Source organism: Tricharina praecox (genome assembly GCF_024521635.1).
Source record: "Tricharina praecox strain CBS 144465 chromosome Unknown BZA05scaffold_52, whole genome shotgun sequence".
NCBI classification, from domain to species: Eukaryota; Fungi; Ascomycota; class Pezizomycetes; order Pezizales; family Pyronemataceae; genus Tricharina; species Tricharina praecox.
Window position 1 is genome coordinate 2,989 of NW_026250454.1, and position 23,145 is coordinate 26,133.

The 23,145-nt window shown below is 55.7% G+C and overlaps 5 protein-coding genes across 5 annotated transcripts; 3 read left to right on the forward strand and 2 right to left on the reverse strand.

Annotated features, from left to right (window-relative positions):
* Positions 1-331: 331 nt before the first annotated feature.
* BZA05DRAFT_422887 (uncharacterized protein) lies at positions 332-1,716 on the forward strand (the record flags this gene model as incomplete). Its single annotated transcript, XM_051485836.1, has 3 exons — positions 332-880; positions 918-998; positions 1,060-1,716. The coding sequence occupies 3 exons, from the start codon at positions 332-334 to the stop codon at positions 1,714-1,716; spliced, it is 1,287 nt and encodes a 428-aa protein (XP_051334690.1).
* A 4,457-nt stretch (positions 1,717-6,173) lies between these two features.
* On the reverse strand, positions 6,174-8,281 carry BZA05DRAFT_360475 (6-phosphofructo-2-kinase-domain-containing protein). Its single transcript, XM_051481494.1, has 5 exons — positions 8,188-8,281; positions 7,458-8,041; positions 7,107-7,405; positions 6,816-7,052; positions 6,174-6,759 (listed from the first exon to the last, which is right to left on the reverse strand). Exons 1-5 carry the CDS (start codon positions 8,231-8,233, stop codon positions 6,549-6,551), a joined length of 1,377 nt encoding a protein of 458 aa, XP_051334691.1. The 5' UTR covers positions 8,234-8,281; the 3' UTR covers positions 6,174-6,548.
* A 3,811-nt stretch (positions 8,282-12,092) lies between these two features.
* On the forward strand, positions 12,093-14,528 carry BZA05DRAFT_228691 (ABC transporter transmembrane region 2-domain-containing protein). The gene is made up of 3 exons (XM_051479789.1): positions 12,093-12,724; positions 12,783-14,107; positions 14,168-14,528. Exons 1-3 carry the CDS (start codon positions 12,209-12,211, stop codon positions 14,376-14,378), a joined length of 2,052 nt encoding a protein of 683 aa, XP_051334692.1. The 5' UTR covers positions 12,093-12,208; the 3' UTR covers positions 14,379-14,528.
* Positions 14,529-16,732: 2,204 nt separating this feature from the next.
* BZA05DRAFT_422891 (uncharacterized protein) lies at positions 16,733-17,358 on the reverse strand (the record flags this gene model as incomplete). Its single annotated transcript, XM_051485837.1, has 2 exons — positions 16,733-17,240; positions 17,291-17,358. The coding sequence occupies 2 exons, from the start codon at positions 17,356-17,358 to the stop codon at positions 16,733-16,735; spliced, it is 576 nt and encodes a 191-aa protein (XP_051334693.1).
* A 955-nt stretch (positions 17,359-18,313) lies between these two features.
* Positions 18,314-22,859, forward strand: BZA05DRAFT_439789 (uncharacterized protein). The gene is made up of 4 exons (XM_051486552.1): positions 18,314-18,406; positions 18,478-19,567; positions 19,629-22,073; positions 22,134-22,859. Exons 2-4 carry the CDS (start codon positions 18,679-18,681, stop codon positions 22,679-22,681), a joined length of 3,882 nt encoding a protein of 1,293 aa, XP_051334694.1. The 5' UTR covers positions 18,314-18,406; positions 18,478-18,678; the 3' UTR covers positions 22,682-22,859.
* The last annotated feature ends 286 nt before the right edge of the window (positions 22,860-23,145 follow it).

The following is a 23,145-nucleotide window of genomic DNA, read 5'->3' on the forward strand; positions in this document are numbered from 1 at the left end:
TTGGACCCCAGACGCAACCGATAACTTCGAAAATAACCACAGGAAAGAGCTTGCTATATCGACAACATCGCCTGCTTGGAAGTCACCAATTCTGCACCCACATCACTACCATCCCATCTTCCGTTTGAAGCCGAAACTTCCCGGAACAGTAACAGCAGCAAGCAAACGGCATATCGGCCAACCCCCAGCAAACCCCCAGCAAACGTACAGCCAAGTAGCCCGCATAAACTCCTTCGTCAATTTCAACAGGTACTTTTCCCCCACCATCCCGAGATGTGATGATACCCGCAACTCTGCAAGAGAATTAGATACTGATGCACAGATAAGCACAATGCCGATCGCTTCCTCGTCCTCCGCCGCCGCCGCGAGTGGTGTCGCTCCTGCCAAATCGCTATCGGTGAGCCCCGACCTCCTACAGAACTTCCTCCAGTATTTCGAGGAGCAGTCGGGCACCATGAACGACTACAGGAACAAGCTGGAGGATTTTAAGGCGGAAATCATTCGGGTGGGCCTTGACAACGGTCAGGCACCACAGGTTCTCATTCCCTGGGTATCCGAGCAGGTGAACGTCATCGGGAGGGTCGTGGAGGAGATCTTCAATATCGGCTATCACTTCAAGATGGTACCGACCATCGCCGCTGTTCCCAATGTTCCTAGTGCTCCGGTTGGCAATCCGGCGCTGGGACCAGATACTCTGCCAATCGACGACGAGACGATCCTCGAGGAGCTAGTTGTGGCAATGCAGAATGGCAATAACCCCTACGACATGCCGGATACTGCGCCGCTGAAGCACTGGGTCGAGGACATGGATCCCGACCAGATGGACCTGATAGCGGAGAATTTTCTGGCGAGTCATTTCTTATGTTCCTTCTATATCCTGGTTACTAACGGCGGTACAGGTGGCTCTTAAACGCAAGCACGGCAACAAGAGCGATGACGAGGTTCTGGATGGGTACGCCTTCCAGCAACGATACGAGTCGATCATCGAAGTGCTAAACGTAAGCTCTCAAGCCTCCTTCCTCTCTTTATCTGACCCCACACGCTGACAGACATTTTTAGAAATGCAAGGGCTCCGTGTACCGCATGAGTCGGCCTAGCACTATGGACGAGATCGTTCAAAACCCTAAGAAGATGAGGCAACGGTTCATAGACAACCAAATCAACAACGCGAAGAAGAAGAAGGATTCCAAGGAGTTGAAGCGGTTGAGGGCCATGTGGGCAGAGGTCAAGGAGCGCGAGCGAGATCAGCCCACCGTGCCAGATATCGACGGAGACAGTGACGGGGAGGTCGAAGCTCCTCCGAGAAAGCGGAAGCGTACCGACAAAGGCAAAGGGAAAGCCAAGGCCCCCATCATTAATACTCCCAAGGAACCGGCGCTCGCGAGCCCCGGACTGTACACGCCTCCCCAGGAGCAGCTATTCCAGCCTGCTACGCAGCACACGCAAGCTCCCGCCAACGACGATTACTATGATCTCCAGCCGTTCTGGAACGAGATCACCCGGAACCCACACCAAGTCGACTATGATTCTGGGAGTTCGTCGAGCGCTGCGGCTGGAGCAGCAGTCCCAGACTACGGCGTCGCCAGCGGTTCAGGATCAAACAACGGCAACGCGGACTGCTATCTAGTCCAAGGCAGTAACGAGATCCAGCCCGAGCCTCTCAGTTACGAGGAGGAACCGATAGACTGGAACGAGTTTGTCGATTACGAGAATTGACAAATCGTGGGGATTACATTTTGAACCTATCCTGGTGCGGATAGGTATGGACAGGATTCTCCCCCGCTTAGCCGTCACAAGTACTGACTCGTCTTTTATAGTTGGACTTATTTTTAATTTTTCTTTGCGGGGTGTACGGCGTTGCACCTGTCGCCTGGTAAGGCACACCTTACGGCGGCGTTAACTTTCCGGTTTTTTCTTCATTATTTTGAGAGGTGTGTGCTTCACGTCTCCTCCTCCTGCCAGTCTACACGGGTGAAAATACTAATATCCCCCCAGCTCAACGCGGAGTTTCTCTACCCATTTTTATTCCATGTCCACACTTCGACAGCCAGTGATGGGTGTCGTCGTGTGGATATTCACCTTCATTTTCTATTGCGTTTTCTATTGCATTTTCGGTTTTGGCGTTGGTTTCGGTTTCGGTTGCGGTTTCTTTTTCTTTTTCTTCTTCTTTTAAATGGACTCATCTTTGACTTTTTCTTTTTCTTTCTTCTTTCTTCTTTCTTTCTTCTAATATTGTAGATTTCGGGCTTGGTGTCATATCTAGACCTGGAGGTAACCACTAGTTAGTAGCGGCGGCGGCGAATGGAGTTTTTACTCCCGGCCAGCCTTGTTTTCTTTTTTTCTTTTCTTTTCTTTAGGTATGGTGTTTCTGTTTCTTTGGTAGATTTTGCGGTGTGTTCTGTGTGGTCTATGGCTCGGGAGTTGTGTAACTACGGTGCGGTGTTTGGTTTGGTTTCTGCTGGTGTTGGGATGGAAGGGAGGGTGTGATGGAGTGATGGAGTGATGGAGTGATGGAGTGATGGAGTGATGGAGGTAAGTCACACCCCCCACGAGATTGAGGCGGAGGCGGAGACGACGGTGGAGATGCATGGCTAACGGCGCGTACTGTTACTCTCTCCGGGGACTGTGGGATAGGTATTGAGCTTTGTAAAACTACCTACCGCAACTGGGGAAGATATATTCCCCTCCACCTCCACCGTTTGTTAAGCCAGAGCCGTGCTAATACAATGGAGTCTGTAGGATCCAGCCATCATGTCAGCGGCAGTATTGAAGGCCGGGACCGGTGGTACTCTCGAATCCTGCGGCTGCTACTATATCTATGGATCGATCGATCGATCCGCACCTGCGCAGCTGCGCTGGCTCTGACATTCAATTAACCCGTGCTTGCTTGACTCTCTTGTATATAACGCACCAGAAAGATTCAGCAGCACGATACGTCGATACCTACTTCGCTGCACGCGAGTAAGAGCTTACTGTGCGTGCATCGTACATAGGAACAATAGAACAAAAGATCAATTACAGTCCGTTGGTTGAGAGACGATGTTATTCCGTAATCTGTGCACAGACCAGTGAGTGAGTGAGCAAAGAACAGCAGTTCCCACGACCAATGAATCCCATCATCTCAATGCGTGATAGGAGCACCGGCATCAGTCAAGACTCAAGAGTCACCCAAACCTGAATGATGAATCTGAACCTGGAGGATGGAAAAAAGCGAGTGCGAGTTTGTGGAGGGTGGGGCGATGGTGGGTACTGATAGCCCCCAAAAACGGGATCAATTGAGCTTGAATTCTCGGTCGATGATGACGATGAGATGATGATGATGATGATGATGATGATGTACATACAAGGTGACAACTACAAGAGACCCACCGACGAACAGGCAGAACATAAAAATTGACAAGTGACAACAGAAATGTTCTAGCTTGCCGGGCAAAATGGGTTTTTTATAAATAGACCGGCCCGTGGGGCGAGCGACTGGATATGCGATCTGACCGGACTGCCGAGCCAGAAAATATTCTGGGCAGACCTGTCTGTGGAGATAATTATTTCCCGGTAGACCGGCCTGCTGAGTGATTTTTGTTCGCTGGGCCAGTCCACCGGGAATATTTTACGAGTAGACCAGCCTGCCCGACACCATTTATGTGCAGATTCGTAGACATCACAATACGGCGATGGAGTGAAGCATATCAGCAGTCAATAATGTTCTATGGAGTCAATACTCAAATATTTACACAGAGCTCATGTGAATATAAGTTATCATCCCCTCGGCCGTGCACCCTTTTTCTCTTTCTCAACACCCATCCAATGGTTTCCCCATCAGTTTTCCCTCCAGTTTCCCCCTGAATATAACCACCGCTACAGATGACCTTCGTTGTGTTGCTAGTAGACCGAGCCCTTTTCTGGCTGTATGCTTCTTGGGCAGCTGGGAGGAGACTACGGGGGCTTGTTGTGGGTGCTGATAAAACAGCGGCGACTCGTGGACTGTTCTCAGTTCTGCCAATCAATACTGGAAAGTTCGGAAGAGGCATCGGTATATGTAAAGGCATGATGTTTGAAGATGTGAAGCCGAATATGAAATGTGTCAAACGTGATTTGTCTATTCATGGTGGCAAGAGGAACGGCTCTCTCATGGTAGCGAGAAAAAGACTTTCTCTAATAGCACCACAAAATGCTTTAGTTACCAAATAACGCCGGGAATTTGCGAGCAGACTGGCCTCCTCACAAATATGCGGTAGACCGGTCTGCCCGTAGAAATGTACCCCACAGTCCGGTCACCTGTATATCCAGTCACTTCGGCAGGGGGCCGGTCACTTGGTCTGGTGGCCGGTCCATTTATATAATACTAGCTTTGCTCGGCAGGCTAGAACAAGAAACGGTTCAATGTTCAACGACTGCATCGGGTCTGCATCGAGTCCTACCAGGTCTTAATAAGGACTCCTCTCTCCGGTGCTCGCTGATGACGCCAATCCGCCTCTTCCTTCGCGCCCCTCGGTATTCCATGAATGGGCGGGCGATACTCTAATGTACCTACGGGTAGTGGACACAGGCACCTTCAATGTTACCTCTCCGATGATTCGTCCTCCCTTATGCCCAAACCCGCGCTCAATTCCAAGCGAATTCTATGATGATGACGATGATAAAACGAAAACAAGACGAGCCGAGCTGGACGAGTCGCAATAGCGACAGCAGCAATATTCACGTTATACCAACGTATCGGGTCTCCCTCAGGAACACATGGCATCACCTCCATCACAGTTGGTCTCACCAGGTCCCGACAAGGTCTCACTCCCCTAACAGTTGATCCCACTCAGGTCCCACCCAGGTCCCAGCAAGGTTCCGGCAAAGTCCTGCTTCGAGGCGCTCACTGATGATACATAACAGGCCGCCTCTGTCTCTGCCTCTGTCTCTGCCTCTGTCTCTGCCTCTGCCTCCTCGCCTCTGCCTCCGCGCTCCGCGTAGGTAGAATACCGAATGTTTCCCTCGCTCCAGCCACTTCGATCTGTGATGTTCATCGTTCATCCGCTGCCACGTGTGACGTACTTATTCACACTTGAGACCTCACGCATAACCACTGCGTACAACCACTGCGCGAGAGGGAGTCGTAGCCTCCTCGCCGTTCCCTCGCCGTTCTTCCCTGACCGCTTTTGCATGACTCTATCTCCTCTATGGCTAGAATGCTTGAACAAATACGCCACGTTCACTCACCCCTCCATCGCCCATCACTCGCCACCGCCCAGGGTGGCGCATTGGGTGGCGCATGGCAACCAGAGTATCATATGTATGATGTAGTAACACGAAGGCCACATCTCAGATACCGAGGTAGAGTAAGCACATACACAACGCGTGCATGCAAACGGCAGCACTGCAGCAGACAGCCAGTCTCCTCCGCCTTTCTCCTCCGCCGAGACAGCCATGCCAGCCACGTCGGCCATCGCTGCGATCACGTTGGCCACGCTCGTCACCGCGATCGTCGCGATCACCGCCCCCCGATCACCGCCCACGATCAGTCATCACCGCGATCCTCGACATAAGCGGACACAAGGGGACACGCAGCAAAGCGGACACACAACGAGCAGATACGACACGCAGCTGTTGATTACTCTACTCTGCTCTACTCTACGATGTTATCGCACGTAATCACCCCGCCCATCCCTCACGTCACCACTCACGTCACCACCTCGTTCCCGCCTCCCCTTGTTTCCCGCACACCCTTGTGGCCGCCGCCCCCTGTGTAGCCCCTCCCCCGCCCCTCTCTTCCCCGCCCCCTGTGTAGTCCCCGCCCCCCCCTCCCCTCCCACACCCACAACAAAGCACAACCAGAGACCTCCACCAAAACCAATCCGCACGGACCCATGTCGGTCGATCACCCGGCCTCTGCTTGCACTCCTCCGTATTCTCACGTAAATTTTTTCAAAGTTACGTTTACGGCGACTGCCTGCAGAAAACCCAGTGTGTACATGGGTCCGAGCGAATTATTAATGGGGACGTTGATGTTATGCCTTTTCTGCCGCGGGGTGGTGAGGATAGGGAGGAGGGAGGATGGGAAGGAGGAAGGGAGCTGGACGGGAGAGGAGGCGGGTTTATATACTGCACGCGAGCAAAGCGGGGTAGCAAGATACTACGGTACTCTAGAGTTGTGGTCACGGTGTGGGTGTGGGTGCACAGATTACATGTAAATCGTAACGAATCACTTTCATATATATTCTCCCGACCTAAAAGGAACTCCCGAACGCCCCTCCGCCCGCAGCCCCCTCGCATCTACATACCCCCGGCCATCCAGCCAGCAAACCAGCAATTGATAAAAAGGAAAGAAAAAAGAAAGACAAGAAAGAAAGAAAGAAAGAAAACCATCCCTCGTAATCATACAGTACCGTTCTCAAGTTGTCGTAGTCCGACCGTCAAGAAAAAAAGAACAGAAAAAAGAAACAGAAAGAAAAAAAAAGCCCTCGAAACGAGCAGTACAACAAGTAAAACCCCTCGTTGACATCAAAGTAAACGCCTAACTAGTAAAGCACTACCCTGAATTGTCGGGGAATCCTACCACCAATTCACTCGCCCATGACGGCACTGCCATTAGCAGCGATCGACTCGGCGAGTCCGTTGGCCTTGTAGCCCTCCGGGAGGAGAGCGGACTCGTGCACCGTCTGGAGGGCAGGAGCGGGGACAAAGGCAGCCTCGTCGACGGTCGTAGTGGCGCCCATCTGCGAGGACGCGTACTTGGCCCTGAACGTCGACACGGCGGGGATCTCGGCCCTGAAGCTGTGCGGTTGTCAGTATGTGAGGGGTGGGGAAGATTGGGGTAAGAGGGGACATACCGTTCCTCCTGCGTACCGTAAGCACGAGGAGTGAGCTTGATCATGGTATGGAGAGGGATCTCCATCCACGGCGACTGATCCTGCGGGACGTTCATGAAGTACGCATAGATGCACCGGAGAACGGCCTGGTGGGTGACCACCATGATGTTCTCGCCCCTCTCCATTTCCATAATAATGGGTTCGAGGCGGATGACGACGTCACGGTACGACTCACCACCGTGGTAACGGTAGTTGTACCTAAGCATCAATCGTTAATACAAATACTCCCGTCAGAGCAATATCACAACTTACTTGTCATCATCACGGGCGCGGAAGTCTTCGGGGTAACGCTGCTCGATTTCTTCGTACGTCAATCCGTCGCAGACGCCGGCATCGAGCTCGTCCAACGCTTTCCACTCCTTCTTTGGATACTCGAGGTGGGCCGCCGTCTGGATTGTACGCTTCATGGTCGACGTCCAGCACGTGACCTTGTTGGAGCCGACGCTCTTGGCGACGAGCTCTGGAAGGGCACGAGCGTAGGCGTAGCCACGCTCCGACAAGTTCGCGTCACCGCCAATCTTGCCTTGGACGTTGAACTCCGACTCTCCGTGCTAAAACATTGTCAGCAACTCATCCACAACAATCAGCCGGGAAACCGCTTACCCTCGACAACCAGATGGACCTCGGCGTAATGTGGAGGTTCATGGTGAAGTAAATGATGCGAGTCTGGAGGTAGTTGGCAACCGCATTGATCGTCACCTGTGATCCGACGTTGATGAGCTTGACGTAGGTAAGCTCCTCGTCGTTGTCAATAGACTGGTACACCTTCTCGTAGTTGCGGATGCGCTCCATGAAGTCGCGCACAGCATCCTCGGGGTCCTGTCCGACATAGTCGGGAGAGGAAGTCTTGACAGAAAGCACGTTGCTCAGGACGAGGTCTTCGTCGTCGCAGCGACTCTCGACGAACAGGCACTCGTAGCCCTTGGACTCGCACTGCTGCTTGATCCAAGCGCGACGGGCCTTGGTCGAGTTCGTGGCGTCCAGGACACCGACGTGGCCTCCACCTTCGCCGAACCACTTGAGCATGTCCGAGACTGCGGCCTCCGCTGCGGCACGTCTCAACCTCTCTCCCTGCGTGTTTCCCATACTAAAGAATTCAGCAGTTGGTTGAGGAGTGTCGGCACGGCGGTACGATCCGACGTTGAAGGACTTGGCATTGATCGAAAGCCACTTGAGGTAACGGACAACTGCGATGACATTGTCAGCTCCCGTTGTGTAACCGAATTACTAGGAAGAGGGAGGAGAATGGGAGAGGAGCGGGAATTCGGTGGAGGGAATTTGGGGGGGGGGGGGGTGAGAGAGAGGGGAGGAGGGGAGGAAACAGCGAACTCACTCTTCTGCGCAATGAGCGACTTTCCGCGGGCAGGGAGACCGACCATCACGACGCAAATCTGAGCGTCATCCAACTGTTCAGAGCTGTCATTAGTATCATTACCATACACAACATTGAGCCTCTCGTAATCATCCGCCTCGCCGGCCTCGCCCCACAAATTGAAGACGTGCAGTTCCATGCGCGACATTTGAAGTAAAGTTTAGAAGAATGGTGGAGGTAAGAAGATGGGGGGTGTGGATTGTGGGGAATTTGGGGTATCGTGGGTGCTGGTTTGTGCGGGGGATAGAGAAAGAGAGAGGGAGGGAGATGGTGGGGGAAGAGGGAGTGTGTGGTGGAGGAGAGAGAGAGAGCAGGAAGAGAAAAGCTGTCGAGAGCTGGAGCAGAGCAGAGCAGAGCAGCGAAGAGCCTCGACGAGCAGGGATAGTGATCGCGATTCAAGGTAGGGAGCTGTCAGGAACGGCCGGTCTAACGCCGATTCAAGAGTAGTGCGCGCGTGTGATGGAGACTGCTGAGTCGTATGGCGCAATCGGTACTGGGCTGCCAAATGAGACCGTGCCGCTTAGTCGTTCGGCGAGAGAGGGCCGGGCCGTCGCACACGTATCGAGAATTGAATGACACGACACTCGAGAGGTTGGGTGATGATCACCGAGACTGATATCTGATTGCCGAGGGATGGTATGTGATGTCTTCTCGGGAGGAGGAGCAAACAGGTAGGAAGGCGAACGACGATGGAGACAGACGATGAACAATGACGACGGACAACGACGACGACGGGGAGGAGGTCGACAGGCGAAGGGGCAGACGGAATAGAGATGAGATAGGAGTGGAGACGATCTCGATCCTTCCAACTGGTAAGTGGAGGGGCAGGCGAGTGGCGGCCAGGACAGGTCCGAAGAAAGGCAGGGCGAGGTCTGATCCCGCGTGTTGTTCCGGAGAGGCACTTGTGCGGAATGAGCACAGATCTATACTCTAGGCTGGGCGCGCGTTCTGAGATCTTCCCGTAGAGCCAGACAGATAGCCGGGCAATAAATCGGGTGATGTCAATGGGCCCGATGGGTAAGAGACACGGTGGGGGTGTTGCGCCAGAAGGACTTGCTCCTGCGAACAGAACGGTCACCTGGGGAATCAGGTGCTTCTGCCTGCCTGCCTGCGTCGTCTCGCGAATGGATGGCGCCCGAATCGGATGAGCTCCGTTTCCCCTGACCAGAAAAAAAAGGCGGGGCAGCAGCGTCGGATTTTTTTACGCCGGCGCACTCGCTCCGGTGGGCGGTGGTGTGGGGCGAGACCCTTGCAGCGGCGCTTGGGTGCTTCGGGTGGCCGGGACCGAACGAGAGATTCGCTGGTTCGTGGTTCGTTCGTTTCGTCTGCTCGTGTGCTGCGATGCCCATTATTGCTGACGACCTCGAAAACGTACGAGCAGAGTGCGCGGGTATATATGGATAATATTCCTTCTCGAAGAACCGATCAAGAACAGATGTCGGTCGAGCTCGTCCGTTTCGAATCAATTGATGAGGATCTTTTCCAGAATTCGGGAAATGATGGGTGAGACGAGAACACTAGCTGCTTTGGAGCCCCGTGCCCCCACCATGGGTGAAGGATCAGGACAGGACGATCGACTTCCGAGGATTTAATTCTCCTTCCTCTTCGGCCTCTGGGCGGATGGTGGGTGACCAGTGAAGCGACCGAAAACCCTGCCGGCGGGATGTCGACTTGTCTGCAGCAGCGGTCCAATTCAAGACAGCGTCGACGAGCCCGCTCAATCTTCTAGGGGAAAGTCCAACGCCGTAGTCGAGACAGCCGGTATGGGACGCGTGTGGCTTGCTTCCGACGAATACCGCCTGGCGAATGCGTAGCCGACCGTGGATGGATGGATGGCTGGGCAGTAGAATCGATTACTGTTGCGCCGCGGCTTCCGCGTCGTTTGGACCCATGGGGAGCTCCCGAACGCAAAGGCCATCATCAGGTCCCAGCTCCAGTTCATCCGGCTCTTCTCGGAAAAGCCCGAAGAGAGCAGCCTTAGATCCCAGCTGCAGTTCGTCCAACTCTCCTTCAAAAACCTCCGAAGGGAACAGCCTTAGATCTCATCTCATCTCTCATCCCTCATCTCTATCTCTCGAGAGTTCTCTCTCGCTCCCTGTCCTGCATCTGGATCCCAGTTCATGTGCTCGGATTTCTCTCTGCTCGCTTTGGTCTGTCTGTGGTGGAGTGTGTGTGGGCCTCTGCCGAGCGAGCACTTACTCATAGTGCATGCATTGCCGAGTCGCCGAAAACCGGGAGTGGCTCGCGCTTCTCTGCGCCGAATGGAGATGTCGGACCGGGAAGGGGGGTGGGGAAAGAGAGCCATGGAGGGGGTGGGGGTAGCGAGTGGGGGGGCCATCCGTAGAGAAAGGCTAAATTCAAGGAAGGGTATATGGTACGCGCGACACGGAGGGAATTGCAGAGTAATGGTGTTTTCATCAAGTCGTAACGGCTCGCGAAAGGACACGGGGGGTGGGGGGTAGTCAAGCAAACAGGCAAAGCAAACAGACAAACAAACGGCGGATGAGGAGATATGAGATATAGGACACTTACATTAGACATTCCGTACTGGGTACGGGGCTTAGCAGGAGCCATCTTGATGTCTGATTGGATGGATGAGTGTAAACTTTCGTAGACCTTTCGTAGGTGTAGGTACGCGTTGAAGGTTGTATGAGGGAATAACGAGGCGACTGAGCTCGGTTCGGGGGTGTCCGCTTGGAGGTGTGGAGTGCGTGATGGAACTCGTGTGGTGTTGGTAGAGGAAGTAGGTAAGATGGATAGGTAGTCGTGTATCGACGCGTGTGGAGGATGGTGGGGGAGAAGGAGTTGAGTACGAGAGGTGGAGGAGCAGTAGGAGTAGGAGGAGGAGGTGAAGGAGGAGATGGAGGAGGAGGAGGAGGAAGAGGGAGGGGAGGAATGTAGAGATCACCGCGGGGTCAGAGGATGGCGGGGGTGATAGGAAAGGTCGGTCTATGTTCGGTGGGACTCACAACGAAAGGTCGCGGTAGGTGACAAGGCAAGGAGCAACACGAGGAGTGAGTGGGTGAGAGAATGAGCGAGGGGAGAGATGTTTCCATACGTCCTTCAACAGGCAAACTCCTTCGGTCTTGTCTCTTTACCTTCACGGCCAGTCTCGACCTCTGCGTTGGCTGTGTCGTTTATTACCTGTACGCAGAGATCTCCGGACATGCAGAAGCCCATATACCCGGAATCTCATCGCCAATATCCATATCACCAGCACATTACCTCTTCCCTCTCCATCCAGCTCTTTATCATCCTCCCCCACCTGCTCGATCGTCATGGCCAACAGCCAGCCAGCATGGTGGGGGTGAGGGGGCAATGATTCTTGACCATGGAGAATCCTAGGCCTATAGATGGTCCACGTGAGGAAGAAGAGTCCCTGGCCTCGATAAACATCAACAACCACATGAATAGTGCAAGATAGAGTCCTAAAACCCATATGCGACCGAGCGCCTGGTGAGATCCCAAGAAAAACGCATCCGAGGAGGAGATCTCGGGTGGACGGAACTTCCCGGCGGCTCTGCTGGTGGCTTCTTTTGGCTTTGGATCCGTGACAAGTACGGGACTTCCCCGCAAAAGACGGCTGGTTGAAGAGTGCCCAAGAGAGAACTCTACTCAGATCCACGGTGAGAAGCTTTCCGGGAACGACTCCGTCTCGATTCTCGATCATCTACAACTTCTATACGACAGGTCTGGTCTCTATGGTTCAAAGCTCCAGCAATCCTCCGATGGCTGGGCACTTTCTTGCTCACGTGCATGGTGACATCAGCTGCCTCGGATACCCGTTTCACATGCCATCGTGTGAGACGCATCATCCAGGCAGCTCCAGCTTCCCCGGATTCTCGACTGTCCTCGACTGTCCTCGACGTTCCTCGCAGCCCTTCACGCACCTCCACCACTCGCATACAGCCCTCGATCTCGCTCCCATCTCGCCCGCAATTATCTTCCCACTGGCACCCACCTCAGCGCCGGCCCCGCCGCCATGGCCGCCCAATCGAAGCTCACGCTGCCGTCCGACCGGTCACTCTCAGCGTTCCTCTCGCGCGCCTCCACCACCTACCTGAAGCACCGCAGCAGTATTTCGCGCGCCGTGTACCTGACGCTATTCATTGCGCTGATTAATCGGATCCGCAATGCGATCGCCGAGCAGAAATCTGCCGCCGCCCGACAGCGCGCGCAGGCGTCCTCGTCCTCCGGGAAGACCACATCTACACCTGGCGATATCACCGCTCGCAGGAAGGTGGAGCTCAATAGGGAGTTCTTTAGGAATCTGTTCAGACTGCTCAAGATCGTTGTTCCGGGCGTCAGGAGTAAGGAGATGAGACTGCTGGTCTCGCACAGTGTGTTCCTTGTTATTCGGACACTTATAAGCTTGTATGTGGCGGAGCTGGACGGAAAGCTCGTTAGTGCGCTGGTGCGCGGGAAGGGGAAGGACTTCTTGTGGGGGATCGTCTGGTGGATGCTGGTGGCTATTCCGGCAACGTTTACCAACTCGATGGTGAGCTGTTCTTTAGGCGATTAGGGAAGAGTTTCTGGCTGACGATTATGACGAATAGCTGTCCTATCACCAGTGCAAACTGGCGCTGCAGTACCGCACGCGGTTGACGCAACACATCCACGACAAGTACCTCTCGCAGATGACGTTCTACGCGCTGGGGAACCTCGACGACCGCATCAAGAACGCCGACCAGCTGATCACCGTCGACGTCGCAAAGTTCTCCAACTCCCTCGCCGAGATCTACTCCAACCTGGCCAAACCCGTGCTGGACATGTTCATCTACAACTGGCAGCTATCACGCAACGTGGGTGGCGAGGGGCTCTTCGCCATGGCGCTTCTGGTGCAGGTGTCAGCGAACGTGATGCGCGTGCTCACCCCGCCGTTCGGAAGATACGTTGCGGACGAGGCGCGGCTCGAGGGCGAATTCCGCTTCTCGCACAGCAGGCTGATCGACAACTCGGAGGAGATCGCGCTGTACTCGGGCCACGAGAGCGAAAAGACCACGCTCGACAAGGGCTACTTCACGCTGATCAAGCACGTGAACTACATCCTGCGCCGCCGCCTGTACCACGGCATGATGGAGGACTTCGTGATAAAATACTTCTGGGGCGCGCTCGGGCTCGTCCTCTGTTCCGTGCCCGTGTTCATTAAGATCCCCGGCGCGGCCGTCGCCACCCTCGGCGACCGCACCGAAGGCTTCGTGACGAACCGCCGCCTGCTCCTCTCCTCCTCCGACGCCTTCGGCCGCGTCATGTTCAGCTACAAGGAGATCACCGAGCTGGCGGGGTACACCTCCCGCGTCGCCTCGCTCCTCGACGTGATCGACGACATCCACCGGGGGCACTTCGAGAAGAAGCTAGTATCGAGCGCGTCGACCACCGCCAACGCCGCGATCCTCTCCGGCCGGGGCTCCGTCACCGAAGGCCCCAGTATCGAATTCACCAACGTGCCGATCGTGTCACCGAACGGCGACGTGCTAGTCCGCGCCCTCACCTTCCACGTGCACCCAGGCCAGCACCTGCTCATCGTCGGCCCCAACGGCTGCGGCAAAAGCAGCCTGTTCCGGATCATGGGCGGGCTGTGGCCGGTATACGGCGGTACGGTGGTGAAGCCGCCGCCCGACGACATCTTCTACATTCCGCAGCGCCCGTATATCTCGCGCGGCTCGCTGCGCCAGCAGATTATTTACCCCGATAGCCATCTGGACATGGCCCGGCGTGGCACGACCGACGAGGACCTCCTGCGTATCCTCGAAACGGTCGATATCGCGCATATCGTCCGCGACGACGCGTGGGACGATGAGCGCGAGTGGCGCGACGTCTGGAGCTCCGGGATACAGCAGCGTGTTGGCATGGCGAGGCTGTTTTACCACCGGCCGCAATAGTGCGCACCCCACCCCTCTCCCCCCACTCAACCCCCAACACCGCTAACGTGAACGATTAGCGCCATCCTGGATGAATGCACGTCCTCGCAAGATCTGGCGACGGAAAAGGCGCTGTACACGACGGCGAAGCAGCTGGGCGTCACGCTGATCACTGTTAGCCACCGCAGGAGCCTGTGGATGTACCACGAGAACATCTTGCAGTTCGATGGACAGGGCGGGTACGTCTTCACGAAGCTGGACGCTGAGAGGCGCGCGCAGCTGGAGGAGTAAGTTCCCCCCGAGAGATAGCTACGCAAGCTACGTGGGGAAAAAGGAAAGGGGCTAATGATGAGTAGTGAGAAAGAGGAACTCGAGCTGCGGCTGAGGCAGGTGCCGGATATTGAGAAGCGGATTGCGGAGCTCGAGGCCGTCGTTAAGGAGAGGGAGCTCGAGGGGAGTCCTTCGTACACACCGAGGATGGAGGGGGGTATGGACGATGGGTATTTTACGCCCAGGGGACATCATTAGGGATGGTGGAGCTCTGGAGGATTTTTGGATGGATTTTTGGATGGGTGCGAGTTTTGATCGAATTAAGTAGCAGGGGCGGGGGGAGCTTCCCGTGATATTTTGGATAAGGCGGAGGTAAGGTGAGGTGGAAGCGGCATATAGGGAACCATGTAGACGGAATGTACAGAGTGATACCATATAAGGAGAAATATCCAGATCATCACCAACGGAGAATGAATGGGTGTCATGTGTCATGTGTCCGGTAGCAGCGTACAGCCAATGTAGAGTACAAATCGTCGATCATAGTGTCGCACTCGACCCTTTCAGCTCGGAGCGAGTGTTGCGAGTCTCGTTGAAAAGCCACTGTCGTCACTCGTCGAAGATATTGCACATTTGTCATATTTGTCATATTGGTCATATACGCCACAAGTGCGCCTCGAGTGCGCCTCGATAATTCTGTTTATTCTCATGCTTGCTTCTGCTTCTGCTTCTGCTTCTGCTTCTGCTTCTGTCTGGTAGGTATGGTATGGCTAGCTGGTCATCCACTGGGTTCTGCGATTGAATCAATTGCAAGCAACTGAATAATATCATAGTCGTATTCTCAATAGCGAGAAATGTGTGTGTATGTGGGAGGCCCCTTAGAAAAGGAGTGCTATCAACTCTGAAGTCTAGACGGCCACACCGTACGGAGTATGAACACCAATACCAACAACCTCTGCTCGCCCCACGATGGAGTCTTCACTGTCCAGCGGTGGAGCTTCACCCTCTCCACCGATTGCGCGTCCCACCGGGGTGCTGTGTACCTACAATCCTACAATCCTACAATCCTAGATAACCGATCCCCGCAGGGCCGCTACAACCGTGTCCCTCTTCAGAGTACTTGGTAGGTTGTATCCCGGTACTCTACCGTACTCTATGATACTCTGTGGATACCGGGCTACGCAGTTACGTCGTTACATACTCCCATGTTCACTGTTTGATCGCCATCAACGTGCGGCACGCATGTTGCATGTTGCGTTCGTGCTTCGTGCTTCGTGGCGGAGTATCTACCGTACATACATACAGGTATCATACGTTTGCCAATTTGCTGGGCGGGTATGTGTGATATCTCCGTGGAGTGGGGAGTGGGGAGGGGAGTGGGGAGTACTTACGCGGCCTGGGTGGTTTTGGCTTAGATGGCTTGGATACCAGTAGCTACCATTATACCAATGCCAGTCTCAACTTTCAAGAGAAGCACAGTCCTGGCCACTGCCGCCGCAGCGACAAAATCGTCTGTGTGCCTTGAGGCTTGCACTCACCGAGCCAGTCCCTCAACTTTCAAGCTCTGGCGGGAGCAACACCAGGCTTCACCAGCTCTATGGACTCACAAGATGCGCAGGGAGATACCTGTAACCTGGGTACTTGGCACATGTACGTCGAGTACCTACATATGGTGGGTATGATACATACAAGTCTGTCCAATCATACCCCGCGTTTCGGCGTGCGCAGTACAGTGGTTTTCGTGCTCCGCCCTCCACCGCCACTGACCGGTATGAAGTGCGGTGATTTCACTGTGCGTACATGCGTAAATACCAAGCTCGCCATGACGACTTTTGCAAAAGTTTTGCATGCTGCATCCTCTCTGTCCAGCGTCTTTGGCTGCAGTGCTGTTCACTCCACCGGTACCGTAGACACCGGTACGATTATGTAGGACAGTAGAGTAGAGTACCGGTGAGTAGAGTCGTACCAATCCTGTACTATCGCGCGCGCTACTAATCATTCTCTACCGGTACTCTTTCCAAATTCCAAAATCTGCCAGTTGCGTCACACACAACAAATATTTACACCGTAAGCGCCGCCGTTGCAGGCACGCTGCACACATGCATCGGACATCCCTACAGGAATACCGGTGTTCGCTGTTACCGGACGAAAGTTAAGACTCGACCAACACCGATACTACTGCTGTGAGTGGTGTGGATTGATGGTCTCGCTGTGGACAGTCACTTCTCTCTCTCTCAGACGTGATTTCGAGTCTCGTTCACAGTTCCACAGCTAAATCACAAGTATCAAGTGTCACTGCGATCAGGTCCTTGACGAATTTGGTATTATATTGCGCTTTAAAAAAAAGGTACATCGAAGAAGTATGACAAAACAGCAGATTATACGATGAGGGCGACGGCAGCGACAGCCGCCACGACACCCATGACACCAGCTCTGACGCCAGCCGCACCCGCATTCGCATCCTGCGTCTGGAGGGGACCAGTTCCGGAGCCGCTGGCATCGGCGCTGCCGGTAGCAGTGGGGGCAGCCGAGTTCTCGAAAGCACCGATGACGCTGGTCACGTCTGCGACGAGGCTGGACTTGACGGCCTTGTTCATGTAGGTCTCGGTGGCCATGTATTTGGTGACGATGGAGACGACGTCCTCGGCGATCGCGACGACTGCCGGGTCGGTGGCGAGTGAAGCGAGGTCCGTTGCGGTAGGCTCCTCGACGATGTGCGTTTGCGTCACGGCGTAGGTTGCGACTTCCTCGACGATCTCGGATTGCACCGACGAGAAGCCCGAGGCCGTGCGGTATTTGCTGTAGACGCTGGCGACGCCGGCCATGCCGGGGATCGTGGCGTATGCGCTGACGGCGGCGTCGATGTACTCGCCGGGAATTTCCTCTCTGTGGGGGGTTAGTGGTGTGCGAGAGGGGATATGGGGTAGGGGACGTACTCGGACGCAGACGACTGAGCGACGGCGGCGCCGGCAAGGGCGAGGAAGGGAAGGACGTGGAAACGCATTATCGATTTGTGTCGTGGAGTTCGTTCGAAAGAGTGAAAGAGTGTGATCGAAGTTAAGTTGAAGTTAAAGTTGAAGTTGAACGAGGGTCTGAGAGCTGTGAAGAATCTGGCCTGCGGGGAGTGCGCCTCTTGCTCTTTATACTCTATTCCATCTACCCCTTCCTTTCTCCAAGCCCGATATGCATCCCCAAGCCTGCACCACTTCGCTCTCGCATTGTGGTAAGTTCTTAGTATATGCCAGGGCGCGAAGAGTCATCCCCGGCAAGATCGGCAATCCTGCAGGCACACAGGCGAGGTTTATCCACAAACGCTATGAAATCCGCCTCGAATACGAGACTGGTGTAGGCGCTGTTGCTAGTTCGAATGGTTTTGGGTAAGGTGCCTTGAGGATTACTATTCGACGGGGTTCCGACTGGACAACTGGGAGGGGGTACTAGATAATAGAGTATCTACTAATTAGTACTAATAGTAGTAGGTGGGGCAGGGAGAGAACCTCGATTCAGTTCGCATAACTACTACATATAGCCTCTCCACTATGGAGAAGGGAGGTGGGTGGCTGAGCGTGATTGCACTTCGTGACATGGCAGGCAGAGTGATGACAGCCAAGTAAAGACGTGTACCGATACATTGCACACAAAAGCTATCAGGTCGTAGAAAGCCTGATCTGAGGAAGGTTATGATGAGAGTCCTTCGACACGAATGAAGCTGTCAGTGGATTCGAATAGCAGACGACGTTGGGGGTCATCACTCGCTATGTTCACTGCCGCTGGCGAATCGGGATCTCTCTGTTCCGAAGAATTAGTTGGATTACTAGTAAAAGAGTTTCGTGGGGGCTCAGGTAGTGAGAGATTGCAATGGTTTCTGTGGCTGCTGTGGCTGCTCCACTGTGGCTGGTGTTCAACTCTGCGTAACTAGCTCATGGCGCCTCGCTGAGCCGCATCCATCCTCATCTGCACGCGAAGTTAACACAACCACCCCAGAAGAATTCAAATCGAAACTCTCACGAAGCCACTTCGAACTACGAGACACAGTTATTAGCAAGCAGTGGGTACCCGGCCTTCGCCTATCTACCTCGAAGTACCCCCTCGTGCCATCGTAATGCTCACACAATGGTCTCAGCCCATCGTACACCAGGACGTGTCCGGCGTGAGGAAGCCCGCGAGCGCGCTGCTCGGCAGCAAGCATCACCACCAGCACCACCGCCGCGGCCGCTGCGCACGCTCCGGCAACCGCCAATACCACCGTCCTCACCGCGACGCGCGCACCTTAGCCCATCCCCCGCCCCCGCGGAAGCTGCCGCCCCCGCTACCACTCGCTACGATGACGGCCTCCGCAGAAGCCCACTCGGCGCGGTACGAGCCCATGGAGTCGGTTCTGCTCTTCCACAACCTAGTTGGCGCCGGCGGGGTCAGCATGGAGTCGCTCCAAGCGGCGGCTTCGATCCTAATGAACAATCCGCTCGTCGACGCTACCCACGACCGCGAGCGCTTCGAGCCCGATGCCCTGCGGAAACACGTCTTCCACATCATTGAGGACGACGGCATGGCTCCTGTCGATCCGGCGCTGCTGCATCGTGCTACCGTAAAGCTGTACGAACGCTTCAGGAAAACGATTATAGCTTCCATCAGGGAGGACGAGAAGCAGTACTTTCAGATGCAGCGTGACATCAAGGAAATCACAGCTGGACATTGGGATGAGAGATTGCAAGTAGACTATCGTGAGAGGACGAGGACGAGGAGTAGGAGTAGGAGCGAGAGCAGGAGTGTTTCGCCGGAGAAGGGAGAGTCACTCGCCGCCGAGAAGACGGCATCCCCCGCGCTGCGTCCAGTGGTGGAGGTTGTTGTCAAACGGCCTACCCTGGTTCCCGTCGTAGCTCCCGGGCCGATTGTGAGGAGTGAAATGCCACGGCTGCCACCGGCTACGGCCAAGACACCTGTTTCGGTCGCAGCACCGAAGGAGCCGAAGCCGGCGGAGCAAGAAAGAGCGGGGAGTACCCCAGCACCGTCAGTGGTGGTGGCTCCACGGCGTCCCAAGACACCACAGACGCCTGCGGTTCCCGCGGTTCAAGCTCCTCCGACAACCAGATCTCTTCCGCCTCCGCAAGCGCAAGTGATTCCGCCTCCTTCTCCGCCGCCTCCACCTCCGCCGCCGCCTCCCCCTCCTCCTCCCATCGAGGTTCCTTTCGTGGTCACTCCTCAGCTCGTGAACGGTAAATACTCTTACGCTGGCTGTGAATTCCGATCTATGGTGCTAACATCAACTGTGTGCAGCGCCGCCAGCGCAAAATCAATTGGACTCTGCAAAGAAGCCTATCCCCCAAACGGGTTCTCTTGCGCCGACCCAACCCGCAACACCTATTCACGTTTTGCCCGAGCGATCCCCGGTGCCGCAGCTCTCGAAGCCTCCTATAAGAGGAAGTTCGAAAGCACGGTTGAAGCAGCAGCAAGAGGCACAGGAACGGCAGAGGCAACAGCTGCAACAACAACCGCCTCCCCCTCCTCCTTCATTTGCACCTTCGGCGGCAGCTCCAGCTCCAGCTCCACCACCACCTCCACTATCACCACCCCCGCCGCTTCTGGAGGTACCGCCTCCACCACCCCCACCACCCACGTTTCAGGTGCGCCCACGACCAGAAGCTGCGATTCTGCCACAGCCACCGCGGCTCTCGACAGATACCCGAAAACAACAGCACGGCCAGGTTGCAACGCCGCCTCGCCCTGCAGGCCGACAGCTACCACCGGTACCCGTTCATTCACAGCAGATTCCGGTCACACCTTCGCACTCCCCTATTGCTCCCCAGTCAGCGGCCAAACCCATCCAAACTCCCCGCACAGCACCTCCGAGAAGCATCATTCCCGGCTCCGTATCGGCCGGACTCCCAGGACAGCCTCCCATACCCGTTCCAGCTCGACCTTCACCTGGTACACTCGGTCTTCTCGTGAAGACGGGAGAACGGCTTCATAACAGCAAGGCCCCAGAACAGCGCGCCACACCTTCCCAGAGTCCACTGCAGTCGTCGCAATCTCCTGCGCGCCCACCGCACATATCGCCCGCTCGATCGTCCCCTGCACATGGTCCGCACCAGGTGCGTGTGAACCACGGAGGAGTGCCACCGCCACGACAGCCTGTGTTTGTGCCAGGTCCACCGGTGACACCGCAACACGGTGTACGCGCGCAGCCGATGCCACTACCACATCTGCCGCCAGTGCCCGCTTACGGCGTCATGTATGCACCTCAGAACAGTCCCGGCGGCACGCCGCAATCAATCCATCACCCCATGCAGCAGCATCCGCATCCGCATGGCTTCTCGTCGCCTCACGGCGGGAGCCCACAGTACGGACCATACGCCTTCACACCGCCGCCTCCGCAGAACACAATGCATCCTCACAACCAGCAGCAGCAGCCAATGCCACTCCCGCCGATGCAGCAGATGCAGCTACACCCCGCACTCCCCGTGACGGCAGGCGCAAGGAATGTGCTCCAGCCAGCCGTACCAAGCACCATGCCCCCTCCTGTGGGATACGATCCCGGCTCGCCCGTCCAGCCCAGCTCGAACGATATCTCGCCGATCAGCACTCCACCCGGGTCGCCATTGCCGCATGCACGGCCGAAGCCCGCCGCGACAGCAACTGCTACTCCCTGTCAAGCTGCCCCAGGACACGCCGGCGCGCCGAAGTCGCTCGTTGCTATCGCCGCGAAACCGGATGCGAACAAGGCGGCGGCCGCCTCTGCAAGCAAGAAGGGCAAAGCGGCTATCGGTCGGCCTAGGAAGCGACCGTTGGAAGTATCAGAGCTGGCGGCTGAAGGTGGCGAGGGCCCGTCGTCGTCGGTGGGATCGGTATCGGCGAAGAAGGAGGGTGTTGCTGCTGCTTCAGCGCCGCCTAAGAGGCCAAAGTTGAAGGATGTACTCGATTCTGCGGGCGAGGGCTTTCCGAGCACTCCGTCGGCGAGAGGGGGCCGTGGCGGTTCAAGAGGAGGCAAGTCTACGAGAGGAAATGGACGCGGGAGGCCGCGTGGATCCACGAAGGCTACAGCTGGTGCTAGGACTACGGGGCTGGAGAGACGGGATAAGGAGAAGACGGCTGATGCACAGAGCGATACCGCGCCGAAGACTCCCGGTCCTGCTAGGAGCGCAACTCCGTCGAAACCGGCGGCTACAACTAAGAATTCGCTGCCCCCTCCGCCGACCAGGAGAAGCCCCGACACCCCTTCGACGAAGGCCCTTCCTATCAACACACCAAAGAGGGAATCTACAGAAACTCCGTCGACTTTCACGGAAACGCCAGCCGAGCCTGCCGCTAGGAAGGCGAGCGATGGAGATGCCGACATGAAAACCCTCGAGCCGGAGAAGCCTGCGGAGTCCCCTGCTGCCGCATCGTCATCGCCGGTCGCGCATCGCTCGCGCAAGCGTAAGGCGAGTTCCCCGCCGGAGGGGGGCACGGACGACACAGAAGACGAGCAGGACCAGAGCTCCAACGTGTCGCCGAGCGTTTCTCGGCCTCCGCAGCCACGCGCGCTCACGATCCCGCCGCCCATGACCCTGACCGCCGGGCAGCAGCCGATGATTACTGCCTACAGGAGGTTCAGCGGGCTGGCTACCCCGCTGATCGGAAATATCTTCTCCCACAAGTTCGCAAACCTCTTCTCGGCGCCTGTGCCGGAGCGGTTGGCACCTGGCTATAAGAATCTCGTCTTCAGACCGCAGGATCTCAAGAGTTTGTTTCCTCTGATCTGATGTGTGCGTATATTGATACAAGCTAACCCACCACCCCCAGGCATCAAAGCAGCCGTCAAAGCCGGCGCCGTGGCGATGCAATCGCTATCGACCACCAGCGCCGTCGCGACGCCGACAACCGCGGACATGCCACCTCTGTACCCCAGCACGTCCTCGACCGTCGTGACCACCACGACGGTCACCACGCCCGCCACCACGGCCGTCACCCCGCCCCGCGGAATCGTCAACTCCCAGCAGCTCGAGAAGGAGCTGTTCCGCATGTTTGCCAACGCGGTCATGTACAACAAGATCTCGACCGAGATCGTCAAGGAAACGGTCGAGATGGCGAAGACAGTGCAGGCTATGGTTGATGACTTTCGGGGCGCGGAGGAGGTGGGCGCGAAGAAGAGACTGCTCGCTACCAAGGCCGTCGAGGAGAGGGAGCGCGAGGAGAGTGAGAGTGCTGCTGGGAGTGTGCTTGGTGAGGGTGAGGATCTGGGGGATAGAAACAGGAAGACTCCTGTGAGGGGGAAGAAGCCGAGGAAGAAGGGGAGGATCTCGGCGGCGCATGCTATGGCGGAGAAGAGGGAGGAGGATGTCAAGGAGTAGAGATGTGTGTACTCCCGCGTTTTCATGGATCCCTTGCATCTACATTCTGCCATTTCTTAAGGAGGCTATATGGAGGTAATGATGTAGGAATGATGGTCATTCTTCATTCTTCATTCTTCTTCTCTCTGCTCGGTTTAGTTACTCTCCAACTCCAACTCTTTTTACTCTTTTTACTCTTTTTACTCTTTTGCTTTCTGCGATCATGGGGGGTTCGGCGATTCGTTTCGGTATTTCTGCTTTTTGCTTTCTTGTTTGTGGGTTTGATCTTTACAATGGAATGCGAATGGCGATGGAGAGCGCTGTATTATTACATAGAAATGGAATAGCAATGTTGAACGGAATAGCAATAAAATAGTTAGCAAACGGAGCAAACGGAGCAGGCGGGCCTCGGGCATCGGCCGCCCTCCCCGCCCCTTCCCCTATCCCCGCTGCGATCACCGCCGGCTATTCACTAATTATTCACT